The 27,433-nt window shown below is 37.0% G+C and overlaps 1 protein-coding gene across 1 annotated transcript; it reads left to right on the top strand.

The window, feature by feature from the left end:
* Positions 1 to 23,118: 23,118 nt before the first annotated feature.
* On the top strand, positions 23,119 to 26,853 carry LOC107820957 (transcription factor GTE4). Its single transcript, XM_016647327.2, is given in 8 exon segments — positions 23,119 to 23,220; positions 23,529 to 25,578; positions 25,581 to 25,632; positions 25,634 to 25,649; positions 25,747 to 25,792; positions 25,894 to 26,010; positions 26,139 to 26,205; positions 26,716 to 26,853. Coding segments are annotated over 6 exon segments (2,292 nt in total). The 5' UTR covers positions 23,119 to 23,220; positions 23,529 to 23,567; the 3' UTR covers positions 26,189 to 26,205; positions 26,716 to 26,853.
* Positions 26,854 to 27,433: the final 580 nt, after the last annotated feature.

The following is a 27,433-nucleotide window of genomic DNA, read 5'->3' as shown; positions in this document are numbered from 1 at the left end:
AGAAAAAGCGGGCTACGCGAACGTGTACACCATTTTCAGAAGACTCAGAGAGGTGGCGTAAGAAAACATTTATATACAATTCAAACAATAATAAAGCAGTAAACAAATAACATTTAGCACAAAAGATTCACAGAATACAGTAATATTAACAATAAATGAAGCCAAGTAAAAATCATTAACAAGCTCGAATTCTTGAACCCTGAACCAAATATTCTGGGTTCGATCCCCAGCAGAGTCGCCAGAGTTGTCACACCTCCTTTTTACACACCCGAAGGTAGTACAAGGGAGTTTTTTCCAATTTAAGTGACAATCCAAATGGGATTATTTATTAAAATCAGAGTCGCCACTTGGAATAATTTATGGTGTTCCAAGTCACTGGTTAGAATCCCAAATCGAGGAAATTGACTCTAGTTACAGTCCGTGAACCAGAAATCCGGGTAAGGAATTCTGTTAACCCAGGAGAAGGTGTTAAGCATTCCCGAGTTCCGTGGTTTTAGCACGGTCGCTTTGATCATACTTGGCTTATTAAATTGTCTAATTACTGATTTTAGAACCTATGTGCATTTACCTTTCACTGCTTTTAAGTTAAAAAAATTATCTTGAAACGGGTCACGCGTACGTGTACCCATTTGTTTGGCGCGTCAAAAATTATGTCACGTGAACATGTCCATAATTAAGAACGCTTTATTATTATTAAGAAAAATTGGTCGAAATTGCGCGAACGCATTCTCCAGTTTTGTTTTTAGAAATCACAATCATGTCGAACGTGTCCACAGCCGCGATGGTATTTTAAATGGGCCTAAAGCAAACTACGAACATTTGCCACCTTTTATATCTAGGTTATTAATATGAGGGCCATGAATGATTAAACTGTAGATGGCACACCTCAAACTATATAAATTAAAATATATTAATAGCCTATGAAAACCTATTCGTTATTGAGAAGAATTTGATCGAAGTTGCGGGAACGCATACTCCGAATTGATATTTTAGAATTGTAATTATGTTACGCGAACGTATACACAATTACGGTAGTATTTTAAACGGCCCTAAAGGTTGTTCTAAGAATATTATTAATTAACTAAGCTACAATATGAGCGAGGACCAAGACTCGTAGCTATTAACCATACGGCTTCATTTAAGCACACGGAACTCTGGCACATTTTTAACTCAATGCATCTCGTAAATACACCCAAGTTTCTCCAACTAATGCACTACCATTAACAGCTCAAGTTTTAAAGTCACTTATCTATTCTCAAATTCACTTTTCAATCAATTATCTAGGTGAGAGCATTCATACGACAGGTAAAAAAAACTCAAAACACCAACTCCATAATATTTGGTCGTGATGCGTCTTTTTATAGGGGAAGTATAACATGAATCTATGATAAATATGGCAAAATATAATGCTTTCAAACATGGAGTGGATGTCAACTAAAACTCAAATATTTATCAAGCTAAAATGACCATAGCATCTAAACCTGATTACATACACTGAATACATGGCTTTGTCAAATGAAAAACTCATGCTCAACAGCTACACACCAGATGAAAAATCTAAATGCAATCAAGTACTGAATTAACCGAGCAACTTCACATCTAAACCTTAACTAATTATGGAAATGCATTCATCATTCTGTTATGAACGGTCCATTCATGTAAATAAAGTGCAAGTGCTATTCCTACAGTCCATTATTCTGAAATTGCACACTAAATCTAAATAATTGAACTACCATAAGCTATTAGCAAGCATGAACCAACAATCCCACACAACCAGAAACTGAACTACTACACAGCTGAAACATTTAATCATACATGATGGCAGTAAATAACAGTAATTGCATCAGAATTTTAAGACTTCTATTCAAACTTCAACTTGTATTTCCAAATCTTCATACATACTAGTCAATGCTCAATTTTATGATAGGTCTTGAAGGTGTACCTGGAGATTGCAAAAGGAAAAAAAGTGAATGCAGTTAACGGCAAAAGCAGTAGCACTCAGCACCCAGAAAATGAACCAGCAGACTAATTTTAAACTCAGCAGATGAGATACAATAATCCAGACACTAACTTCAGTCACTAAATGACCCAGCTGACCTCGAACCAGACTTGGCCTTAACCCATTTTAGTATCAGCTAAGCAGAAATTGCTTCAACACTAGAAAAACTTCAGAAAACACTAAAAGAACTCAATGTAACAGTGTTATTTTCTTTGAATTCTTCAGTCGTTTGGATTTTCTAAATTTTTTTCTCTCCCCTTTTGAAAGGCAAGGAAGTAGGGCAGCCTAGAAAAGTTTAGCTTTGCCATTAGGCCCTTTTTCAATTTTTATTTTTGCCGAGACATCCTTAGTTAAACATCTGATAATCAACTTAAACCCCCACCCCACCCACCCATCCACCCAGCTTCCTAGAAGCTTCTCAATCAGTTACCAAAAGATTCCCTATGCCAATTACCCAGATTACCCCCATATACCCTTATTTTTACTTTAGCCTACTAGCCCAAAATGGGTCCAGTTGGACCCGAAGGCTCAAAACAAGTTAGTTATGGCAAGACCTGGGCTGAATCCTTCCTCAGGCCCAGGTCAAACCCTGCCAGTCATGAGAAATAAGAAAACAAGAGAGACAATTTGGATTCCCAAACAAAAATGTGAACAAAAACTCAATACGGCCCAAAAACTAAAACAAACGAAATTTAAACCAACACTAATTTACCAGTTGGTGCAGAATTAAACTAAATTATCACATCATTTTAATTAAGTTAAATCAAAGGCTAAATTGAGACCGTGAAATAAGAACTCATTAAGCCATTTAAGAAAAGAGAAACAAACAAAACACAATCAGCAACTAAGCTTGGAACAGAACAACTAAAAGAGAACAAATGGACGGGGTTTTGGCTTGTCTAGAAGTTTGGTCGATTTTCGACTAAATTAACCCAAGAGAATAAGAAAAGAGAGAGAAGGAAGGCAAAAGGAAGGAATAAACTTACCGACTCGGCTCGAACTCGACTAACCTTGATTCAATCCCCAAATAGAGTCAATCGCCTGTTCTTTGCCAAGAACAAACGACCAACGTCATTTTGAGATCAAATCGACTTTGAACACTAAGGAAACATTGGAGGAAAATTCTTGCATGCATAACTCCGACTGGGCTTCTAAAGCTCGAACCCTAATTTTGAGATTCGACGAATTCTGGCCTCATTCGAAGGGTACAAGGTAGGGGTTTGGAAGGAGGGGAGTAAGGGGGTCATGAGGTGTTATTTAGATGGTGGTTGGAGGAGGTGCCGCCGGGTTTAAGGTGGTGGAGAAAGGATGGAGACGAGTTAGGGTTCTTAGGGGTCTCTGAATTGGGTGTATGAGAGAAGACGAGAGATAGGGGATCGTTTAGGACAGTTATATACAGGAGGAATCAGTTATGGTCCGTTAGATTGAAAGAGATCAACGATTCAGATCTGGGGATAGCAAAACGGTGTCGTTTGGTTCGTGCCTGGGTTTAGACCGGGTTAGGGGCGGGTCAGGGCTTCAATTTGGACGGGTCTCAGGGAAAAATGTTTGGGCCTATGGAATTTGCATGGAATTGGCCCAAAAACTGATTTCTTTCTTTTTCCTTTTCATTCTTTTCCAAATTAATTCTTTTATTTTCAAACTCTTTTAATTAAAAAAATTTCAAATACAAAAAAAACCAAACTAAATCCTAAATTAAATTAACCCTACCACATTGAATTAATTAACTCTAACTAATCATTACCACAATTAATTAAAACCAAATTACAAGAAAAACTACCAAAGTTCAAAAATTAAAATTAAAAGTGCAAAAATAACTATTTTGTAATTTTTCAATTCTTATAAAATAACTAATTTACTACTTAATTCAAAAGTGCAAAGTTAAATCCTAAATGCAAATGCAACATATTTTTATATTTTCATTATTTAAATAGAATAAACATGCACAAACAAATGCAAACAATTAACAGAACATGCCACAAAAATCCACAAAATTACAAACAACGGAAAAAATTATTTTATTTTGAATTTGTAGGAGTAATTCATATAGGGAAAAAATCACGTGCTCACACTTACTGATTTTTTAGACCTATTAAATATGCAGAGTCTCAAATAACAAAGCACATCTTTGCAGAATTTAAATCGCCCTAGATGCTTGCCTAAACGCATAACAGTGACGTCCTAAAAGCATGATATCTACGTTGATTAGTGATGCAGTAAAATAGTGGACAGTTTTTAAAACGAACAACTTGAGATCCTATAGACATGTTTTCTAGCGGCATTAATTAAGGCAGTGTTTGAGAAAAACGTATTTAGAGAAACGGATAGTTAATTAAACCAATTCAAACATGATTTAGACTGATTTGCTTAACTAAACTGATTTTAGGTTCTATAGGCATGATTTATATTAAAGCCGATTTTAATCCCTCTAGGCATGGTATCTAGTTATTAAAGCTGACTCTTGAACTTATAGGCATGATATCTAAGAAGACGAATGTGAATACATGTTGTAACAAAAATTGAACTTTAATTACTTTATCTCTATAGGCATGATATCTAAATATAAGGCTGATTTTAACCTTATAGGCATGATCTCTATTATTAAAGCCATTTGAACCCTATAGGCATGGTTTCTAATACTGTGAAAGTAAAGCAAACATAGCAAATGCATTTGAATTAGCACAACCCTATAGGCATGGTATCTACCTCATTTACCCAACATATATATAACTACCCACCCCTTTTCACTAATCATCCCAATGCTATTTACAAATAATTATTACAGTCCAGCGGAATAAATTACATAAAAGAATAAAGAAAAAGAAGAAGTTAACTATAGGGAGCCTGAAGCAGGCCCAAGTGACTTCCCAAGAGTCCAATAGCCTCAAATGCCAAAGTTCCATAGCCAATTTTGTGTCTAGGTGTGTCAGAGTTCCCTAAGGATCTCAAGGATCCCAGGCAGTACTCACACCTAGACCTTTTCTCAAATAATAACTAATTTAGGTGCAGTTTGGAAAGGCCAGCTCTGACATGCCAGAGTTCAGAGAGATCTCAAGGATCTCAAGGCAGTACACATGCCAGAGGGGCAGAACCTAATATTCTAGGAGTAATGTGAGAGTGCATGATGACTTTGAAAGAGTTTGGTAAATAGTTAGAAGTGAAAAAAAAACAGAAACAGTTTTCGTTTAAAAAATACTAAGAGTGACCAGTTTTTGAGAAGAATGCTAGGAGTAGGAGCAGCAGTTTTGAAATCATTCTGAGGAAAACACACTCAGCAAACAACCTAATTAATCAAGGACTACCCAGATTCACTTAACAGGCAGGTTCACAAACAAGGGGTGAAGGGGGATTAGGAAACTTATAGGATTGAGATTACATAAACATGGAACTGATGCAACAAATGTCCAGAACAACTAGAAGTATACTGAACAAATTATTCATAGACATAGAGAAAGAATGTGACAAAATCATGTTGAAAACAAGGATATGTTGAACAGAATTGAACATAATCAGGACCAATTGAATGCACTAGAAGACTAAATAACTAACAAATTCATACCAATTAAAGGGAGGGGTAAGGGAACTAGGTAAACATGTTGGACAGATATCAAAGAACTAAATGAAGTTAGTCATGCTAATTACTCATAAGGCAGAATCTAGACATGCTTAATAACAGCAAACAGAGAAACCAAATTGAATAACTAATACAGGAATAAGCACAGATGTATAGGCATAGAACGCCTAAAGTTGAGTTTCAAAATCTAATTGGAGACATACCAGTTAATGAAGAGAGTATACAGAATATAGAGTAGAGATGATACCAGTAGCCAGCCTTGGCTTACAGCCGGCTGAGCTAATAAGAATTGCAAGGAACAGAAGAGGGTAGAGAGCTTTTGAGAGTATAATAGTGTAGATGAACTAGTGTTCATTGTTTCTGAACTAAGAGTAAGGGAGAGTATATATAGCAGTTTAGGAGTGGAGCAGAATAAGGTAAAGAAATCGTAATTCAGCAATCAAGGAAATTACAAAATCAATCACACATGAAATTAGCATGGTCTTCCTTTAATTAAGGACAAATACCCAACGGTTAAAGGACAAGAGTCACTTAAGGAAAGAAAATCAAATCAGACCTAAGTAAAGAGGTAAACAAGCAGAGATTTAAATTAAGGAAGTAATCGTGAAGAATCAATGACATTACAGACAATTAAGGTAATAAGAATAATTAGAGTCATAAACAAGGGAATAAATCAATAATCAGCACATAATTTTGAACAAGTAAATCAGTAAATCAAAATTCAAAATAATACTGATTTAAAAAGAGGGAAAAATATCAGTTTTCCAAAAATAGATGAGTAGGATGAACAAAACTTCATAAACGCACACAAATGAGCTGAGAGATCGACTCAGAAACCCTAGTAGAGATGAATTAGGGTAGAAGTCACAAGATACTGAATTAGGCTGAAGGGGAAAATCGTGAAAGTCAAAGCACAGCACCAACAATGTAACAAGTAGTACGAAAAGGCTCAGAATCGAAGCAAAAACATAAGAAAATTAAGGATTTAACATAAACTAGTTAGGGTCCAGACAATCTTAGCATAAATCAGTCAATAATACCTAAGAACAGATGATTAACACTCGAAATCAGGAAAACTTGAGAAGATGAGTTTCAGTAAACCCTAGTTTTAGGAAGAACGGAAAATTGCTTAGAAAATAAGAAAACTTTCAAAAAACATGTGAAATACGTTCAATCCATCTCGGATCTATACATATCTGAGAGGATCAAAGATAAAATTAAGTTTTTGAGAGGTAAAACAGAGATGAGGACTTAGACTTAGGAGACCATGGATTCAAGACGAGAATCAGAAAGATCTTACTCAAGGTCGAACCAAATGGCCTGAAAACAGCAAGAAAAATCCAAGGTATAAATAGACTGCCTAGGTCCCTTGAGGATCTCTTCAAGGATCCAAAATAAAGATGCCATAGCAAACAGGAGGCCATTAGAGGCCTGAGGCGGTGAAGAACCACCATAGGAGGGCAGTAGGTGAGTGACGGAGTTTGGAGATTAGGGTTTTGGCTGAGAGCTTTTGAGAGATGAGAGGATTAGGTGATGGCGGGGGAAGGGTGGTAAAATGATTAGGGTTTTGGGGTATATGTTAGTTTAATTATGGAAAGGGGGAACCTGGACCGTTGATCAAAATGATCAACGGCCAGGATTTGGCCGGGTATTGGGTTGGGCAGATGGGAATTTGGGCCTGGGGTCCCTGGGCTGGGTAACTTAATTGAAAATTGGGCTGGTATTGGGCTTAGATTGGGGCTGAAATTGAAATGAAATTAGGCCAGATTTTAAATAGCCATTTTCAATACTATATAATTTATAAAAATAATAAATGATTTCCAAAAAATATTTTAGTGTACTAAAATGATTAAAAATAGTTTTTTAACATTTTAAAAATGTAAAGGATCATTTTATGCATCAACAATGCAATTATGCATTAGTAGGGCTATTATTGCAAAGATATGCAATTTAGCTTAAAAATATACATGCAATTATAAAAAATGTACTAAAAATATTTAAACAATATTTTGGCATAAATTAAGAATTTAGATGACTAAATCACCACAAAAATAATTTGAAGGATAATTATTGGAGATTTTATAAATAAAAGGGAAGAAATAAATTAATTTGGAACTTTTAAAAATTATAGAAAAATTATAAGAACGTTTATGCATGCTTATAACTGCATATGTGTTGTTTTGAAAGTATATATATGTATTAAAAATATATGAGGAAAAATTAGGTATCAACACTCGCTCGAATTTACAACGGGTTACAATTCCGGCCTCGCTTGAATTAACACCCTTACAGCCATTGGCCATCGCAAAACGAGAGGAAAGTTAGACCTCGCTCGAATTTACAGCAGGTTATAATTCTGACCTCGCTCGAATTAACACCATTACGGCCATCGGCCATCACCAAATGAAAGAAAAATTCGACCTCATTCGAATACACAAGTCAAGATTGACTTCGCCCAAGTTGACAAGTCTAAATTCGACCTCGTTCGAATACACAAATCAACATTGACTTTGCCCAAGTTGGCAAGTCTAATTTCGACCTCGTTGAATACACAAATCAAGATTGACTTCTCCCAAGTTAGAAAGTCTAAATTCGACCTCGTTCGAATACAAAAATCAAGATTGACTTCGCCCAAGTTGGCAAGTCTAAATTCAACCTCGTTCTTCGAATACACAACTCAAGATCGACTCCGCCCAAGCTGGCAAGTCTAAATTCGACCTCTTTCGAATATACAAATCAAGGTTGACTCCGCCTAAGTTGGCAAATCAGAAGTCAACCTCGCCCGAACTTGCACAACGGGATCCAATTTCACTTAAGTCAAGTAAACCAGATTCGCCCTTATTCGAATTCCCAATTAAAAAATCGGGGACTCATCACCCAAAAACAAAAAAAACAAAAAGAAAAACGGGGGAGAAGGAGAAAGACAGCCAAGAGATACATAAATAGAGGCAAAGTAACTATTTCATTCAAATGAACGTGCGCAATAGCTGCGCCTTACAAAAGGCCGAAATAGGCCCTCAATAAAAAGGTAAAAATAAGCAATAAAATGACCCAAAAAACTAAGTACAAAGCTGCAACAATGTTTCACTTGGTCACCTCCACCATCGTTCTCCCCAGCGTCATCATCATCAGAAGGGAGCCCATCCTCAACATCAATGCCCTCACCAGCTTCGGGTGTCGTAGGGTTATAACCACAGGCAATACGAGCTTCTATTGACAACTGCCCCTATCGAAAATAGGAATGACTACCGATTTCGAAGGAAATGGAGTTACATTTCTTTTCCATTCAAGAGTTCTTATGCGTTCTGCGGGGATGGAGCGACAGAAGTTTTTTGAGAGAAAGAGACTTTCATTTCCAGTCTCTTATTTATTTTATTTTTATTGAATTTTCAATTTTCTAAAAGGAAAAATTGAAACTAAGCTATCTATGATGACTATGAGCCCCACCTTCCATAGGCATGTTCGGGGATGAAAACGAAAAAAAATAAAAATGAAAAATCAAAAGGTCGTTTTATTCAAACCCCAATTGTACAAGAGACAGTTGCTTCTTAACCGTAAAATACTTGCACAAATAGCTATATCAAATAGGAATTGTCTTTATATGATTTCGAACAAAATCATAAAGGAAGTAGATTGGAAAGAATCCACCAGAATAATTTTAATAGACGTCAAGTCATCATGCCCCTTATTCCCTGGGAGACACACGTGCTACAATAGCCGGGACTGTGCCCTCGCCTGAGCATCTTCAAAGGCGGCCTCTGGAACATTCCCCGCCTTGGGCCTCAGCATCGACCCATAACTCATACAGGCAGCAGGGAACAATGGCTTGAAGCAAACTCTTGAGGGGGAGCTTGAGCCAATAACTCCACTTTCTCAGCTTCAAGAGCCGCAACTCAGTCTCCGAAGATCGAAACATCCTGATCAAGTTCACCAATTCGCTCCTCGAGTCGTGCCTCCCTCAGCGTGGCTATCGCTCGCTCAGACTCATGCTCGGACTTAAGGACGCTGATAGTATCCTCTAGTGTCATCGCCCTCGCCAAAGCCGACACTCGAGCATTATCGGCTCTCTCCATCTCAGCCACTTTCTTTTCCAACTCGACCATCTTCATCGTCCATTTTGCAGAGCGTCGACCTTAGTAGCATTTTTCTCAAGCTCAACTCGTAAAGATAGCACCTTTGCCTGAAGGTTCTCGCACTCCGCGTCAACCCCTTTGCCTACCTCAAGCTCTTCGTCTTTTGCATGAAGCAGCTCCTCAAGCTCATTGCATCTGCCGATAGGTCGCATCAGTTCCTCATCTATTTTTTCCAATTCTTCCCTGGTAGACTGGGTACTGGGCCCGCTCTGAGCTGCTTGTGCATCTCATGGCATCTATTGCGATACCATCGATACTTTTCGGCCATCTTCAGAAAAATCTCAGCCCGCGTCTCGGCCCTACGAGCACTCTCGACCTCCAGCATGTAAGTCTAAAAAAAGGAAAAAGAGAGGGAAGAAAGGAATCAGTAAAGACAAAGGTCACAAAGCAAAGAAAACAAAAAGGAACTCACCTTTAGTCCCATCGCGGCCACACCGCATGACAACTCGGAGTTGTCGACATCCTGAAGAGCTCCGTTTTTAGCGGCGAAGCATAGAAGATCAAACTGCAGCACCAAATCCACCGTGTCTTGCAGCTGGTTGAGATCCAATGGAATTTCGAGTATTCGGGAAGGGCCTTCCGCTCTTACCACAGTTCAGGTAAAGCCCTCCTCGAACATCCTCATATCCTCAGGGTCAATGTAAGATTCGGATTCATAATCCTCAACCATAACGCCCTTCCCCTTCTCATTGGCTGAAGAGGGGAGCGGTTCTGCCAAGATGTTGAAGGGCCGCCCGAAACAACAACGGCAGCCTCGAAACTCCGTCTCTATGCCATATTATCCCCTTGAACACTCGCAATGGGCGTCGTCTCCATGGCCAGGTTGGCACCACCGTCAGTTTCGGGCACTGCCAAGGCAAGGTCGCCCCTCGAAGATGTTTCGGCTGGAAAAGCTTCTTCTAACACTACCATTTGTCTCTTCAATGGGGCTTCTCCACTACCAATGCAGGAAGATTTGCCCGTTGAACGGACTACGGGAATCGGAGTCTCTGGCTAAGGAGCAACCTCTAAGCGCATGGCTCCAGCCGCGGGCGCAGGTTGGGAAGTAGCTCTTGGTGCAGGCCGGGCAGCAGCCTTCGGCGCAGGCTGGGCAGATGGCGTTGGTTGATGGAATGTGAGTGGAGGAGCCCTCGTCCTTCTCACTCCTCTCCGACCTGTCAACAAGGAGGGATTAGATCATATAACGACAAGGTGAAAGAAACTATAAACCAGAGAGCAAAGCAAAACTACGACAAGCTGACTCACCAGTAAGAGGCTTGCACCCAAACTTCTCATGGAAAGGTGCCCACTCACGAATCCCCACTGTGTGAGGGAGAATTGCGCTCACCCACTCACGAATATCGGCAACTAGCGGGGGGAGGTAGTCTCTCAACTACAAAAGCAATAAACAAGTCCTCAGCGAAGTCGCTAAAAGGAAGACGATTGACGACCATCTTAAGAAAAATCACAAAGTAAACAAGGGAAAACTCACGAGTGAAGTTCCATGTATCTGAAAACCCTGTCGAGTTCGCCACAAGGTGCTCTGTCTGCACATAGAAGTAGCTTTCCCAAAAGCTGAGATTGGCCTTATCGTCCACCGTCACCACCAAACTCTTGGTTCCTCGATGGCGCATATGAATCATCGTACCCTGAAGAAAATGAGGGGCGAATATGTGGAGCATGTGTCCTAGGGAAATTCCTCGGCTGGCCAGCTTCGCATACTTGATGAGCATAAGAAAGAGCTTATACGCATACAGAGAGAGTTGAGCCAGGTACACTTCATAGAAGTGGCAGAAATCTACCACCAGAGAAGGAAGGGGGAGCGTGTACCCTATAACAAAGGGATACGCGTAAAACGCGCAGTAGCCCGAGCGGTGCAAATGCACTATGTTCTGCCCCCGGCACCATTTCGATATGATCGGGGATTCCCCACTTGGATTTGAGCACTGTGATCGGCGCATCATACATAGTGGAAGGAACGGGCTTCGGTTCATCTCCGACAGGGCTGTTAAAATCAGTCCTCGTCTTCCCGGGACAGGGAACTATCTCATCTACCATCGGGAACCCTTTATCTTCCACCACCTCTACTCCCTCTTCGAGTAAGGATACATCACTTTCTGGTACCGGAGCACCAACAACTTTATCAGACTGGGAAGGAGCACTAGCCATTTGTCTTCTTCGATCGAAATAAACGAGAACGGTGAAGGAAAGAAGGTAATGGTCCCAACAAATTCTAGCGAAAGCAGAAGTATGAAAGGTTAGAGAAGGGGAAGGAAGTTTGCAAAGTTCGTTCTTAGACAATTGAAAAGTGCAACAATCAAATGAGAGGTTTCTCCTCTATTTATAGGGACATAAATGCCCTGAGCGGGAAAACCAAGAGCCACCAAACATAAAATGGAAAGGGCACAAGAAATGATATGGTGCCTGTAAGCACGTGATTTTTGCCCTATATGAGAATTACTCCCAAAAATTCAAAAATAAAATAATTTTTCTTGGTGTGCAATTTTTGTGATATTTTTAGGATATTTTGAATAATTATTTGTATTTGTTTGTGCATGTTTATTTGCTAAATTAATAAAAAATACAAAAATATGTCACATTTTGCATGTAGGATTTAATTCTACAATTGTTAGTAATTAAGTTTGTTTTACAAAATATAAAAATCACAAAAAATAGGCATCGTTTGCATTTTTAGCATTTAATGTCCAAATATACAATTTTATGCTTAATTATTACTTAATTTTGCGTTAATTGTTATTGGGAGTTAATTTGCGCTTTTATAACTTAATTTAGTTCTTAATAATAGTTTAAGTATTTTTATAATTTAGTTTTAGAAAAAATAAAAGAAGAAAAAAGAAAACAAAAATACAAAAAATCGGAATTAGGCCTCTTCTTCAAATTCAAGCCACAAGCCCAAAAAATACCCAATCTTCCAAAATGACCCAGTCCATTTCGAACTGGGTCGACCCAGTCCATAACCCAAAAGACCCAAACCTCCTTTGTCTTTCATTTTTTACAAAACAAAAACAAAACAAAAACAAAAAAGAAGAAGAAAACCCTTAAATTATACTAACCCATCCGCCCCCCTCCCTATCTTCTTCTTCTCCAAGCATCCAAACACCCCTCCCATGGCTGACCTTTACCCTCCATTATCACGTCCAAACAACCCCTCACAGCTTCATCTTCACCCTCACCATGGATGACCCAGTTGCGTCTTCATCTTCTCCATGTCGAGCTCAAAAAGCTCATCCATGGCTGCTCCTCCTCCTTCGTTCTTCGTCGAGCTTTAACCAACGTTGCTGCTTCTTCTTCCTCACTTCAAGACTGTTGCTGCTGCATCCTCCATCTCCTCGACGAACTGCTGCTGTTGCTCACGTTTTTGGTGAGTTAATCATCGTCCATGGCATCATCGTCGCGGCAGCTGCTTCAATCTCCTTCTCCAACTGCTCCCCATCGTTCATGCTCCTTCATCTTCTTCGTCTCGTCAAAGTTCGAAGGTTTATTTTTTATTTGAGTCGAAACCCGGACAGATTTGTTTACGATCGAGTTCGTCGTTGATTCATCTCCGGTTAGTTGTTTTTGAGTTTTATTTTTGTCCATATTTCGTTTTTATATTTCTCAAAGTTAAAATCGTTAAATATTTGATTCTTGTTTTGTTCGTTGTTCATCGTTGAATTAATTTTTAGTTTGTTCATGTGTTTTGATTGAATTAATTTTCAGATTTCAAATGGAAAGTTAATTAGTGGTTTTTCATGTTTATTTCATGTTTGTTTTATTGTTTAGGTAAGAATTTGTTAGTTTGATGTTTGTTAGATTCAAATTGAAATTTAATTGATTATTTCTTCAATTTGTTTCATGTTGTTATATATTTTCCAGAAATTATTAATGTTGTTTGAGTCATTTAATCCGTCATGTTTGTTGTTTTAAAAAAAATAGATTCATTCATGTTCATACTTTGTTTGATTGTTCTTGAATCCGAAATTTATATAGCTTGATTTTTTGTTTACCATTTATGATTATTTCTTGAATTTGTCTCATAAAGTTTAATATAGGAATTGTTGGTTGTAATGTTGTTAGATTTAATTTTAAGTTCAATATTATTGAATTTAGAAATCTAAATATACCTGTTTGATTGTTGTTGTTGTTGAATCCGAAAATAGGCTTGTTGTTGCTAAAAATATTGTTCAATCAAATTTTAGTTGTTCTTTGTTGTTCAATTTGTGTTCATGTGATATTGTTGTTATGATGTTCATCCGTGTTCATATTGTTGTTTGAACATTGTTAGAAATTGATCATATTGTCTATATTTTGGTTAAGTTTGATTAATTGATTGTTATAGCTGATGGGGTAGTTTGGTAATTTGTAGTACGTTCAGGGTTAAAATGGTAATTGCAATAAGGTCAGAGGGGTAGTTTAGGAATTGTACATTTTGTAATTTTTTATGTGAAGCATGGGGGACAAAATGAAATGGGGTGGGTTGTGATATAGTTATTTAATATAAAGGGGGGACAAGACAAATTTTAGTGTGGGGGAATCTTGTATTTGTTTATGTTAGGCATGGGGGACAAAATATAATGGGGTGGTGTGATATGTTTATTTAATGTAATGGGGATGAGTGGGAAGATAATGGGTTTGGTAGAGAAAATGGGTTGATTTTAATTGATTAAAAGATTTATGGGATGAGATATATATAGAAGTCTTGAAATCAAGAGAGCAGGACAGAGAGATACGAGAGAATACAGATAGAGAGGAAAAAAATCTGACAGAAAGAGAATAAGAGAGAGAAAAAAGGGCTGAACATTTAAGAGAGAGAAAATTCCGAAAAAAATATTTAAACTTTCAAATAAAAAAAAACTAAAAAAAAAATCTTCTGTTTTCTTTCATTGTTTGAAATTAGCATTAATTGTTGTTGTGTCATCAAAGCTTGAAGCTTTGTTTTGGGATTAATACTCCACCGGTTTACAAACTCTGTTCCTGGGTTGTTACTGTTGCTGGATTGTTGCTGCTGTGTTGTACTGTTATTACTGCTGCTGATTCTCATCTTCATTTTCTTTTGCTTCCAATATCAGGTACACAACTGAAAAGCTGGTTATTGTAATCCGAATATGAAGCATGAATACGAAAAATGAAGAGTTGAAATTCTGAATTAGCTTTAATTATATTCTGATTTTTATTTGTATGTACAAATTATTTAGTTTGCAAAAAATCAGAATCATGTAGCTATTTAATACACATAGTGGAACATTCGACGATAGCTTAACAGTTGAACTATCTGCATATATTGCCTAAATAAATAAATGGTGTAGTAACTTCGTCGAGTCAAAAATCAAACGAATAGGCCATCTAGTAGGAACTTGGTAGAAATATTGTTTAGAGTAAATATTATTGGTTAATTTCAGCATGTAAATAAATTAAGACTTTTTATTTTATTTTATTTTGTAGAGACAGATTTAATAGAAAATAATGTATGCTTTTTAGGATTGTCTTTTAAAAATAAATGAGATGAGCCTCGCTTAATAAAATGTATAGATTGCGGGGCCCTCAATAAATGTACATTTAATTGCTTAGAATTCGGGAGGAGTCGTTTAGCAAATTTCTCGGCCCTACCCAAAATAATGATACGCTAGTCGCTTTAGGCGCGTATTTAATAATATTATCTTCTTAAACTCGGGTGCGTATTTCATACGACCCAAATCCAAATCCCAAAACATTGAATAAAAATGTGTTCCGGATTGCGGGCGCATTTCATGTGACGTAATCCAAAGACATGTTTTAAACAATGTTCACATTCTTGTAAAAATAAAAATAAATAATGATAAAAGCGGTAAAAAGATAAAACTTGCACATAAGTTCATATTTGTATAAAAATCAGATAATCAAGCCGAATATAACAGTTGAGCGACCGTGCTAGAACCACGGAACTCGGGAATGCCTAACACCTTCTCCCGGGTTAACAGAATTCCTTATCCGGATTTCTGGTGCGCAGACTGTTAAACAGAGTCATTCTTTTCCTCGATTCGGGATTAAAATTGGTGACTTGGGACACCCTAAATCTCCCAAGTGGCGACTCTGAAATAAATAAACAAATCCCGTTTCGATTGTCCTTTAATTGAAAAAACTCCCTTGCACCCCCGCGGGGGCGGAAAAAAGAGGTGTGACAGCTCAGGTGGCTGCAAAGTCAGCCTTCCGTCGTCCTTTTCGGGAACATTCGGATATGTCTTGACAAAACAGCGTCACCCGACTTCTTTATGACAAAATTAAAATTTGACATATTTTTTTTGGCTATTTTTTAGCAAAAGGGGAGGCTGGACACCGTCCGACTTATTTATGACAAAATTAAAATTTTGACACGTTTTTTATTTATTTATTGGTTTTTGGCTATTTTAGCAAAAATGGGGGTTGGACCCGATGAGGGTTGCCTACGTATCTCACATCCGGTGAAAATCAATCCCGCGTAGTTCGGGCAAATTAACCGAACTATTTTAAAACATGACTCTTTTCCATTTTTATTTTTTCCTGGCAAGACAATCTATTTTCCTTTTCTATTTTTGAAAAGGACAAAATAACGATTTTTTTTCCATTTTCAACAAACAATAAAACAATCTATTTTTCCAAAAAAAATAAAAGACTTTTTTTCTATATTTTTTTATTAAAACAAAATAAAATACTTTCCTCTTTTTTTTCAAAATTTCGGCAGAGTTTTGCCAGTAATTGGTCATTGATTTTTTTCTAAAATAATCAATTAACTCCCTAACTGATATATTCTTTTTCCCTTTTTTTTCTTTTTTTTTTCTTCAATTTTCCAACATTCCTAAGATTCAGAAATCGGTCAACATGCAAGTTCGAAACAAATATATGTACAGAGCAAGTAGGATGCATCAGAATGGTCTTTTCATTTCAGATTGCTAGTCCTAGACGGACCCAACCCCTGTGTTGAGTCCCCTAAGTCAAATGCAACGTGATGCAAATAAGCGTTCCTACTAGGGATCCGGCATGAAGTCACGTTATTCTATATTCAAAACCTGGGTCAGTGTACTAGACTGTGTACCCGAGCGGACAACTCGAGTCGAGGAGGGGGCAACTTACCGGGAACCAAAAGGCCATTCGGCTTCGTAACTTGTCCGACCTCTTTCTTATTTCAGGGTATGACACTAATAGAATTGGGAGTCTCAACCAGTAAGCACATCCCCGGAGGTAAAGAGAGAAGGGTGTCGGCACAGTTTATATATAGTTCAGATAATATAAAAGCGGTAAAAGCAGCATTTAGCACATTAGGCTCAAACATGTAAAAATCAGATAAAGTCAAATATAACAATTTATCTAAGCTCGAATCTCTAACCCCGAACCAGTGGTTCTGGGTTACCATAGAAGGATGTCCCCAGCAGAATCGTCAGAGCCGTCACACCTCCTTTTTCCGCCCCCGCGGGGGTGCAAGGGAGTTTTTCCAATTAAAGGACAATCGAAACGGGATTTGTTTATTTATTTCAGAGTCGTCACTTGGGAGATTTAGGGTATCCCAAGTCACCAAATTTTAATCCCGAATCGAGGAAAAGAATGACTCTGTTTAACAGTCTGCGCACCAGAAATCCGGATAAGGAATTCTGTTAACCCGGGAGAAGGTGTTAGGCATTCCCGAGTTCCGTGGTTCTAGCATGGTCGCTCAACTGTTATATTCGGCTTGATTATCTGGTTTTTATACAAATATGAACTTATGTGCAAGTTTTATCTTTTTACCGCTTTTATCATTATTTATTTTTATTTTTACAAGAATGTGAACATTGTTTAAAACATGTCTTTGGATTACGTCACATGAAATGCGCCCGCAATCCGGAACACATTTTTATTCAATGTTTTGGGATTTGGATTTGGGTCGTATGAAATACGCACCCGAGTTTAAGAAGATAATATTATTAAATACGCGCCTAAAGCGACTAGCGTATCATTATTTTGGGTAGGGCCGAGAAATTTGCTAAACGACTCCTCCTGAATTTTAAGCAATTAAATGTACATTTATTGAGGGCCCCGCAATCTATACATTTTATTAAGCGAGGCTCATCTCATTTATTTTTAAAAGACAATCCTAAAATGCCTACATTATTTTCTATTAAATCTGTCTCTACAAAATAAAATAAAATAAAAAGCCTTAATTTATTTACATGCTGAAATTAACCAATAATATTTACTCTAAACAATATTTCTACCAAGTTCCTACTAGATGGCCTATTCTTTTGATTTTTGACTCGACGAAGTTACTACACCATTTATTTATTTAGGCAATATATGCAGATAGTTCAACTGTTAAGCTATCGTCGAATGTTCCATTATGTGTATTAAATAGCTACATGATTCTGATTTTTTGCAAACTAAATAATTTGTACATACAAATAAAAATCAGAATATAATTAAAGTTAATTCAGAATTTCAACTCTTCATTTTTCGTATTCATGCTTCATATTCGGATTACAATAACCAGCTTTTCAGTTGTGTACCTGATATTGGAAGCAAAAGAAAATGAAGATGAGAATCAGCAGCAGTAATAACAGTACAACACAGCAGCAACAATCCAGCAACAGTAACAACCCAGGAACAGAGTTTGCAAACCGGTGGAGTATTAATCCCAAAACAAAGCTTCAAGCTTTGATGACACAACAACAATTAATGCTAATTTCAAACAATGAAAGAAAGCAGAAGATATTTTTTTAGTTTTTTTTTATTTGAAAGTTTAAATATTTTTTCGGAATTTTCTCTCTCTTAAATGTTCAGCCCTTTTTTCTCTCTCTTATTCTCTTTCTGTCAGATTTTTTTCCTCTCTATCTGTATTCTCTCGTATCTCTCTGTCCTGCTCTCTTGATTTCAAGACTTCTATATATATCTCATCCCATAAATCTTTTAATCAATTAAAATCAATCCATTTTCTCTACCAAACCCATTATCTTCCCACTCATCTCCATTACATTAAATAAACATATCACACCACCCCATTATATTTTGTCCCCCATGCCTAACATAAACAAATACAAGATTCCCCCACACTAAAATTTGTCTTGTTCCCCCTTTATATTAAATAACTATATCACAACCCACCCCATTTCATTTTGTCCCCCATGCTTCACATAAAAAATTACAAAATGTACAATTCCTAAACTACCCCTCTGACCTTATTGCAATTACCATTTTAACCCTGAACGTACTACAAATTACCAAACTACCCCATCAGCTATAACAATCAATTAATCAAACTTAACCAAAATATAGACAATATGATCAATTTCTAACAATGTTCAAACAACAATATGAACGCGGATGAACATCATAACAACAATATCACATGAACACAAATTGAACAACAAAGAACAACTAAAATTTGATTGAACAATATTTTTAGCAACAACAAGCCTATTTTCGGATTCAACAACAACAACAATCAAACAGGTATATTTAGATTTCTAAATTCAATAATATTGAACTTAAAATTAAATCTAACAACATTACAACCAACAATTCCTATATTAAACTTTATGAGACAAATTCAAGAAATAATCATAAATGGTAAACAAAAAATCAAGCTATATAAATTTCGGATTCAAGAACAATCAAACAAAGTATGAACATGAATGAATCTATTTTTTTTAAAACAACAAACATGACGGATTAAATGACTCAAACAACATTAATAATTTCTGGAAAATATATAACAACATGAAACAAATTGAAGAAATAATCAATTAAATTTCAATTTGAATCTAACAAACATCAAACTAACAAATTCTTACCTAAACAATAAAACAAACATGAAATAAACATGAAAAACCACTAATTAACTTTCCATTTGAAATCTGAAAATTAATTCAATCAAAACACATGAACAAACTAAAAATTAATTCAACGATGAACAACGAACAAAACAAGAATCAAATATTTAACGATTTTAACTTTGAGAAATATAAAAACGAAATATGGACAAAAATAAAACTCAAAAACAACTAACCGGAGATGAATCAACGACGAACTCGATCGTAAACAAATCTGTCCGGGTTTCGACTCAAATAAAAAATAAACCTTCGAACTTTGACGAGACGAAGAAGATGAAGGAGCATGAACGATGGGGAGCAGTTGGAGAAGGAGATTGAAGCAGCTGCCGCGACGATGATGCCATGGACGATGATTAACTCACCAAAAACGTGAGCAACAGCAGCAGTTCGTCGAGGAGATGGAGGATGCAGCAGCAGCAGTCTTGAAGTGAGGAAGAAGAAGCAGCAACGTTGGTTAAAGCTCGACGAAGAACGAAGGAGGAGGAGCAGCCATGGATGAGCTTTTTGAGCTCGACATGGAGAAGATGAAGACGCAACTGGGTCATCCATGGTGAGGGTGAAGATGAAGCTGTGAGGGGTTGTTTGGACGTGATAATGGAGGGTAAAGGTCAGCCATGGGAGGGGTGTTTGGATGCTTGGAGAAGAAAAAGATAGGGAGGGGGGCGGATGGGTTAGTATAATTTTAGGGTTTTCTTCTTCTTTTTTGTTTTTGTTTTGTAAAAAATGAAAGACAAAGGGGGTTTGGGTCTTTTGGGTTATGGACTGGGTCGACCCAGTTCGAAATGGACTGGGTCGTTTTGGAAGATTGGGTATTTTTTGGGCTTGTGGCTTGAATTTGAAGAAGAGGCCTAATTCCGATTTTTTGTATTTTTGTTTTCTTTTTTCTTCTTTTCTTTTTTCTAAAACTAAATTATAAAAATACTTAAACTATTATTAAGAACTAAATTAAGTTATAAAAGCGTAAATTAACTCCCAATAACAATTAACGCAGAATTAAGTAATAATTAAGCATAAAATTGTATATTTGGACATTAAATGCTAAAAATGCAAACGATGCCTATTTTTTGTGATTTTTATATTTTGTAAAACAAACTTAATTACTAACAATTGTAGAATTAAATCCTACATGCAAAATGTGACATATTTTTGTATTTTTTATTAATTTAGCAAATAAACATGCACAAACAAATACAAATAATTATTCAAAATATCCTAAAAATATCACAAAAATTGCACACCAAGAAAAATTATTTTATTTTTGAATTTTTGGGAGTAATTCTCATATAGGGCAAAAATCACGTGCTTACAGTGCCTAGAAAACGTGCGTCATAATGACGCATAATAAGCATTCATGATACTCTAAATTGATGTGACGATCTAATTCTGAACTAACGTAATGATCCAAGGAAACTGTTGAAGCATCACGTCTCTACCTTGCCATAAGGACCTCGTTCTTCGCATAACATGTTCAGATTTCTCCTAATTTTTGAATCAACAGAATCCGCCCATCGTGCTCGCCAAGAGGCGACCCTAACGGGCGGAAGGACTAACTTATGGGTCAAAATCTGACCACAAGTGGATTATTATTAAAAGGAATGATATGGGGTCGACCAAGTCATAGTCGTACCCACGAGGCATAATAGCGACGAGTATCTCGGCCATTGCCGAGATCGAGCCGTTAGAAGGATTGCACGGTAGAATATATGTCGTACTATTTGAGCGAGTAAGGAAGAGTACAGTCAAAAAGGGGTATGTTGGTTAAGGACCGTTGGATATAGGGGAAGTATTGGTAATATATATATGAGGTAAGAAGGCAAGAAGGGGAGAGGTTTCCCAAAAAGAGGAAAAGAAACAGAAAAACGAGAGGAGACCTCCAACAACAAAGCAAAAGCCTAGATTTTAGTTACAAACCTTTGTAATCGTCATTGTTGAATCAATAAAGATAGATATCATAGTTATCAACGATATTCCTTCCTTTTCCTTCTTTGCTCTTACAAGTACGGAACAATGTATCAAAGATGTAAGCTTATCATTTACGTTTGATGTCTTTTAATCATCCTAAGAAATGTTATATAAGCCCCGCCTCATTCGATTTTCATATTCAATATGCTTAGATCTAGAGTTAATTATGTTTGGCTAAGATTTATCCTCCATTTTCTTTATTAATTAGTTTAACGAAAAGCTTAGCACTTTTTGATCAAACATCATCCTAATTAAAAATACTCATCCAGATTTTTTTTAATAAATGGAAAAGGGTCCAAAATGCCCCTAAACTATTGGAAAAGGTTTAAAAATATCCTTCATCCACCTATTGGGCTAAAAATACCCCTATATCCACCTTTTTGGTTCACTTATGCCCTTTGACCGTTAGGTCAATGCTGAATTAAAAATAATTATTGTTCTTTTTGTAAAACTTAAAAAAAATATTTTGCAAAATATTTTTATTTTTTAAAACTAATGCACTAGTAGTCCACTAATTTAGTAAAGTCTTTTTTCAGTTTTTATAAAAATAATTCAGTTTTACAAAAAAATATTTTTTCCATTTTTTCAGTTTTTTAAAGCATTTTTTTTGTAAAAAATGAAAAAAAAAATGTAAAAATAGAAAATAATGTTTTTAATAAAATATTTTCGTTTTTTAAAAACTGAAAAAATAGTTTCAACAAAATATTTTCGTTAAAACAAAAATATTTTTTCTTTAAAAAAACTGAAAAACGAAAATAAAACGAAATGCTTTAAAAAAAATAAAAAAATGAAAACAAAATATACTTTTCATAAACAAAAATATTTTGTTGAAAATATTCTTTCCGTTTTTTAAAAACGAAATTTTTTTTTATTAAAACACAATTTTTTTTTTCAATTTCACAATTTTCTTTTCCAGTTTTTACAAAAAAATGCTTTAAAAATATGGAATTTTTTTTTGTAAAAAATGAATTGTTTTTAATAAAAACTGAAAAAAGAAGAAGAAGACTTTACTAAATTAATGGACTACTGGTGCATTAGTTTAAAAAAATAAAAATATTTTGCAAAATATTTTTTTTAAGTTTTACAAAAAGAATAATAACTATTTTTAATTCAGCATTGACCTAACGGTCAAAGGGCATACGTGAACCAAAAAGGTAGATGGAGGGATATTTTTAGCCCAGTAGGTAGATGAAGGTATTTTTAAACTTTTTCCAATAGTTTAGGAGCATTTTGAACCCTTTTTCGTTTAATAAAAATACTCCTCCAAATTAATAATTTAAAAAAAAAATTCTTCCAAATGGGTTTTTTGCACGAGCGGATGAAGTGCACAGGCGACACGGGAGCGTATTAATAGCAAAATTTTATTTTATGTCTCATACAATTGACATTAGTCGTATGAGACAACTTTTTGTCTCACAATTTTGTGCGCCCAGATTTTTGTGGATCAAAGTGTAAGATTGGGGTCTATAAATTTGTGAGACAAAAGGAGCATCATACAACTAGTGTCAGTTGTACGAGATACAAAATAAAACTTCTCCCGGAACAAATAAGTTCATTGATTACGTCATCCACAATCTTCCACTCTTTGACGTGACAAACAACAACGACCGCCTTCAAATTTAATAATGATTGGCTCGACAAGCGCGTGTCACTACAATTTTTTATTTATTTAAAGAGAACGTACGTGCAAAACAATATACAAATCCGGCGAGTAGATTTCGGATCCGAACCGAAAACCCGAAAACACTCTGTTCTCAACAGGTAATCAAATCTCTCCATCTTTATTGTCGTTTATTCTGCCACTTCGCCCCCAAATCCCAATTCTCTATAACCCTAATTTTACCCCAAAAATATTTTTACTTTTTTTTTTCCTAAACAGATCCTTTAACTTTTGTTAATTTTCTTTTTGTTGCTTTTTTTTTCATCTTTTACTTAGAAAAACCTAATTCCGCACGGCTTCAATTTTCCTAAAAATTGATTATTTTATTTATTTATTTATTATGCGAATCATGGGGTTCTGAGGGACCCTAGTTTTGCACATGTTACGTTAATTCTGTTGGAATTTTCAGGTTTCGGGTTGTGATTTGGATTAGGGTTTGATTTCATGTATGGCTTCAGATGCCGACAATTTGAATCCGCGAGAGAGGTTACGTTGGGGAAGCCCTAGCAAATTTTATACCCGGAAGCGCCGTAGGATCCAGAAGAACGAACCTAATCCCGGCGCCAGGGATTCAGTCGCCGCCGTGCCAGAGGTAACTGCCTCAGACGGGGGCAGCGGCAATAATGATAATAATGATGTTTTACGGCCGGAGCAGCGGTTACAGCATCAGGAGGAGGCAGAGCCTCGATTGAAGGAATCTTCGCTTTGTAATTTGGAAGATGGGAGGGATAGTGAGCAAGTTGAATTGATAAATGGTGGAGAATTTCAAGAAGGTACCCTTGGATCACCAGGGGGTTTAAATGGTAGAGATGGCATGGGTAATGAGCAAGTGGAATTGATAAATGGTGGAGAATTGCAGGAAGGTACCAGTGGATCACCGGCGAATTTGAATGGTAGAGATGCCACGGCTAATGGGCAATTGGAATTGATAAATGGTGGGGAAGTGCAGGAAGGTACATGTGCACCACCAGTGTGTTTAGATGGTAAAGATGTGCCTGAGTGTGGTGGTGGTGGCCTAATTGTGGAGCCTAACGGTGGGGAAGTCCGGGATTGCAGCCGTGAAGGAGAGCCCCCGGTGCATGCTGAGCCAGAGGCTGCAAATGGGTTGGTTAAGCCAGTAATTTCTAGGGTTGCAGATAGAGTTTGGATTAATTTAACAGGAGCGAGGTCAAGAGATGAGATTAGTGATCTTAGGAGGGTGCTAGAGGGCGAGCTTGATCAGATTAGAAGTTTAGTTACGAAGCTTGAAGCAAAGGAGCTTCAGCTGACCACACATAATGCTAGTACTAATGGTGGTGTTAATGATGTGGGTAGGATTAGAGCTTTTCCTGGTGCTGCTGTTAATTCTTATAGTTATCCACATTATATGGATAATGATGTGATGAAGGGTAGGTCTTTAGTGCGAGTGAATTCTGAGGTGGATTCAGTTGGGCACCCTGAGACGAGACCGTTCCAGCCACCTAGGATTGCAGTTGTGGAAAACAATAATGGGGCTGCTGAATTTGTGGAGAAGGAAAAGAGGACCCCAAAGGCCAATCAGTATTACAGGGATTCTGAGTTCCTTCTTGGGAAGGATAGACTGCCTCCGGAAAGCAATAAAAAATTGAAGCCCAATGGTGTTGGGAGGAAGCATAGAAGTGAATCAGAGCATGGGTATGCATTTAGCTTTGGCTTTGGCTTTGATAAGCATAGAAATCAGATGCTTAAGAGATGTAGCAACCTGCTTCAGAGGTTAATGAAACACAAGCATGGTTGGGTGTTTAATGAGCCAGTGAATGTGGTGGCGCTTGGGCTGCATGATTATCATGATATCATCAAGCATCCGATGGATTTGGGCACCATTAAAACTAGGTTATCTCAGAATTGGTACAAGTCTCCCAGGGAGTTTGCTGAGGATGTGAGACTTGTCTTTCGTAATGCCATTACTTACAATCCTAAAGGACATGATGTTCATGTTATGGCGGAAGAGTTGTCAGAGATTTTTGAAGAGAAGTGGACAGTTATAGATACTGAGTTTAATCCGGATTGGAGGTATCAAATGTATCATGATGCAGGTTTGCCTACCCCCACTTCAAGAAAGGCCCCTCATCCTTCTCCCTTTCCCCGTGCTTCTGTAACTTCTCATGTCGCTCCACCTGCTCCCCAAGTAAGGACTTTGGATAGGTCTGAGTCAATGACGGGGCCAGCTGATTTCAGGTTGAAGCGGTCACGTGTTGCTCATGTTGGTAGGATACCAGTTCCTAAGAAACCTAAAAGGGATATGACCTACGACGAAAAGCAGAGACTCAGCACAAATCTTCAGAATTTACCTTCAGAGAAGCTTGATGCTATTGTTCAGATTATTAAGAAGAGGAACTCATCACTTAGTCAACATGATGATGAGATTGAAGTAGACATCGATAGTGTTGATGCGGAAACCCTCTGGGAGCTTGATAGGTTTGTGACCAATTACAAAAAAAATTAAACAAGCAGAGGAGAAAAACTGAACTTGCTCTGCAAGCCAGAGAAACTGCAGACTGCTCCAGTCATGGTGAGTTTTGAAGATATCCTCTTTTTTTCTCCTTCTCTCCCTTCTTTTTACATTTGTATCTGGTAGGGGTTTCTTAATTTGTGGCATTGCTTTGCAGAACTCTGCCCCTATGGCTGCTGGTGCGCTGAACAAAAGTAATACTGGTAAGCCTTTAATACAAATAACTATTGTCCCAGATTGTTATCAAGATTCATGCTTTAGGTGGAAAATACTCATCGCACATGGTTCTTTGTTTTATGAGTAGGTGAAAATAATACTAGTACTCCTGTTACAAATGCAGAAGCTGGAAGACAGGCGGATAATGCAAGTAGGTCTAGTAGTCCAAGCAGTTCTAGCAGCGATTCAGAGTCTTCCTCAAGTGGTAATACTTAATCTGTCTTTTGTATGTTTCATCTTTACATGCACCATAATTGTCGCATGTTTAATTTTATTGATTTTGCAGCCAGTAGTTCACAGCATGTGTCTGATATTTCTGCTCTATCTTTGCAGATTCGGATAGTTCCTCTGGATATGGGATCAGAAGCGTGCCGTTGATGTGAAAGGGCATTTGGCACAGGTGATTAGTCTGTTAGCTAGTGCCTTTAATCCATTTCCAATTCTTGCTTCGTTGCACCTTTTGTGGTCAGTTCGACTCATGCAAAAAAGTTTTTGTGCTGTTGATTAAGTTCTCAATGGCCCACATCTCGTGGCATTGAAGGTTGACATATGGTGGTTTGGGTGGGGGGGGGGGGGATTTGATTTGATGGTGTATGCGATTACAACAACAACTATGTGTGAAAATTTATCGTTTTAAATTTGTTTGGTTACCAAAAAAAAAATTCAAAATAAGGGAAAGTAAGTGTCATATCTTAATATCTTAAATCACAAGGGAGGTAAGTGTATGACAGCGGAAGGGAGGTCTTTGAACTATTTCTGGACTTAATTTTTTGCGACAAGTGCTATATATATCATTAACGTTATTTGCTATTCTATACCATTATTCAATTTTCTCAAACAATCCTAACGATGTTTCTTCCTATATTAGCAAGAATTGTTATTGAACTGTGTCTATCTTATACTTTTGCAGGAAATCTGCGAGGATGTCTTCAGCAAACACCTAGAGGTTCCACTCTTGGTTGTTGTGAGCTATGGCCGCAGTCAAGAACTTCAAGTTTTATCATGGAAGTCCCTTACCTCGATGATATTGGAATATAAATTGGATATCTCATTCTCAACAGTATTTATGTTGATCTATATACAAGTGTTCTATTGTTAGAATGGGATTCTAGAGGAGGTTATGGTGGTAATGGGAGAGATGTCACACCTGTAGATTGCTGAGGTTGCCTAACCAGTTTGATTTGAAAACATGTGCTGGAATTTAATTCATATCTATGCGCATAGTTAGAGCAACTAGGCAAAGATTGTGCGATGTCCTGCAGCTGGAACCGGTTTTACAAAGCGAGTTTGATTGGTGGTAGGATTGCATATTGTAATTTTTTTTAGGAATCTTAAGTTAAAATGTAAATGGGTTTTGGGGGGGGGGGGGGAGGGGTACCATATTTTCCTTTCTTCTTTCAGGGAACCATTTGGCAAAGCATTTGTATGTATTTTCCTGAAGTCCAGCTACTAGGATTGATTGATGAATGTATTAGTCTGAGCTCTCTAGTCCAGCCTCTTGTATTATGTCTCGGAATGCCACTGCGTGTTGGTCTCCTCCTGCTGATTCGTTTTGGTTGATTTTTTCTGAAAATTTTGGCAGCTATATGGATTATAGACGGTATTTGTGCATGTGAGTTGTGACCCCT

Source organism: Nicotiana tabacum, chromosome 8, assembly GCF_000715075.1.
Source record: "Nicotiana tabacum cultivar K326 chromosome 8, ASM71507v2, whole genome shotgun sequence".
Lineage (NCBI taxonomy): Eukaryota > Viridiplantae > Streptophyta > Magnoliopsida > Solanales > Solanaceae > Nicotiana > Nicotiana tabacum.
The sequence above is the reverse complement of the archived record's forward strand: the minus strand, read 5'-3'. Positions and strand labels throughout refer to the sequence as shown.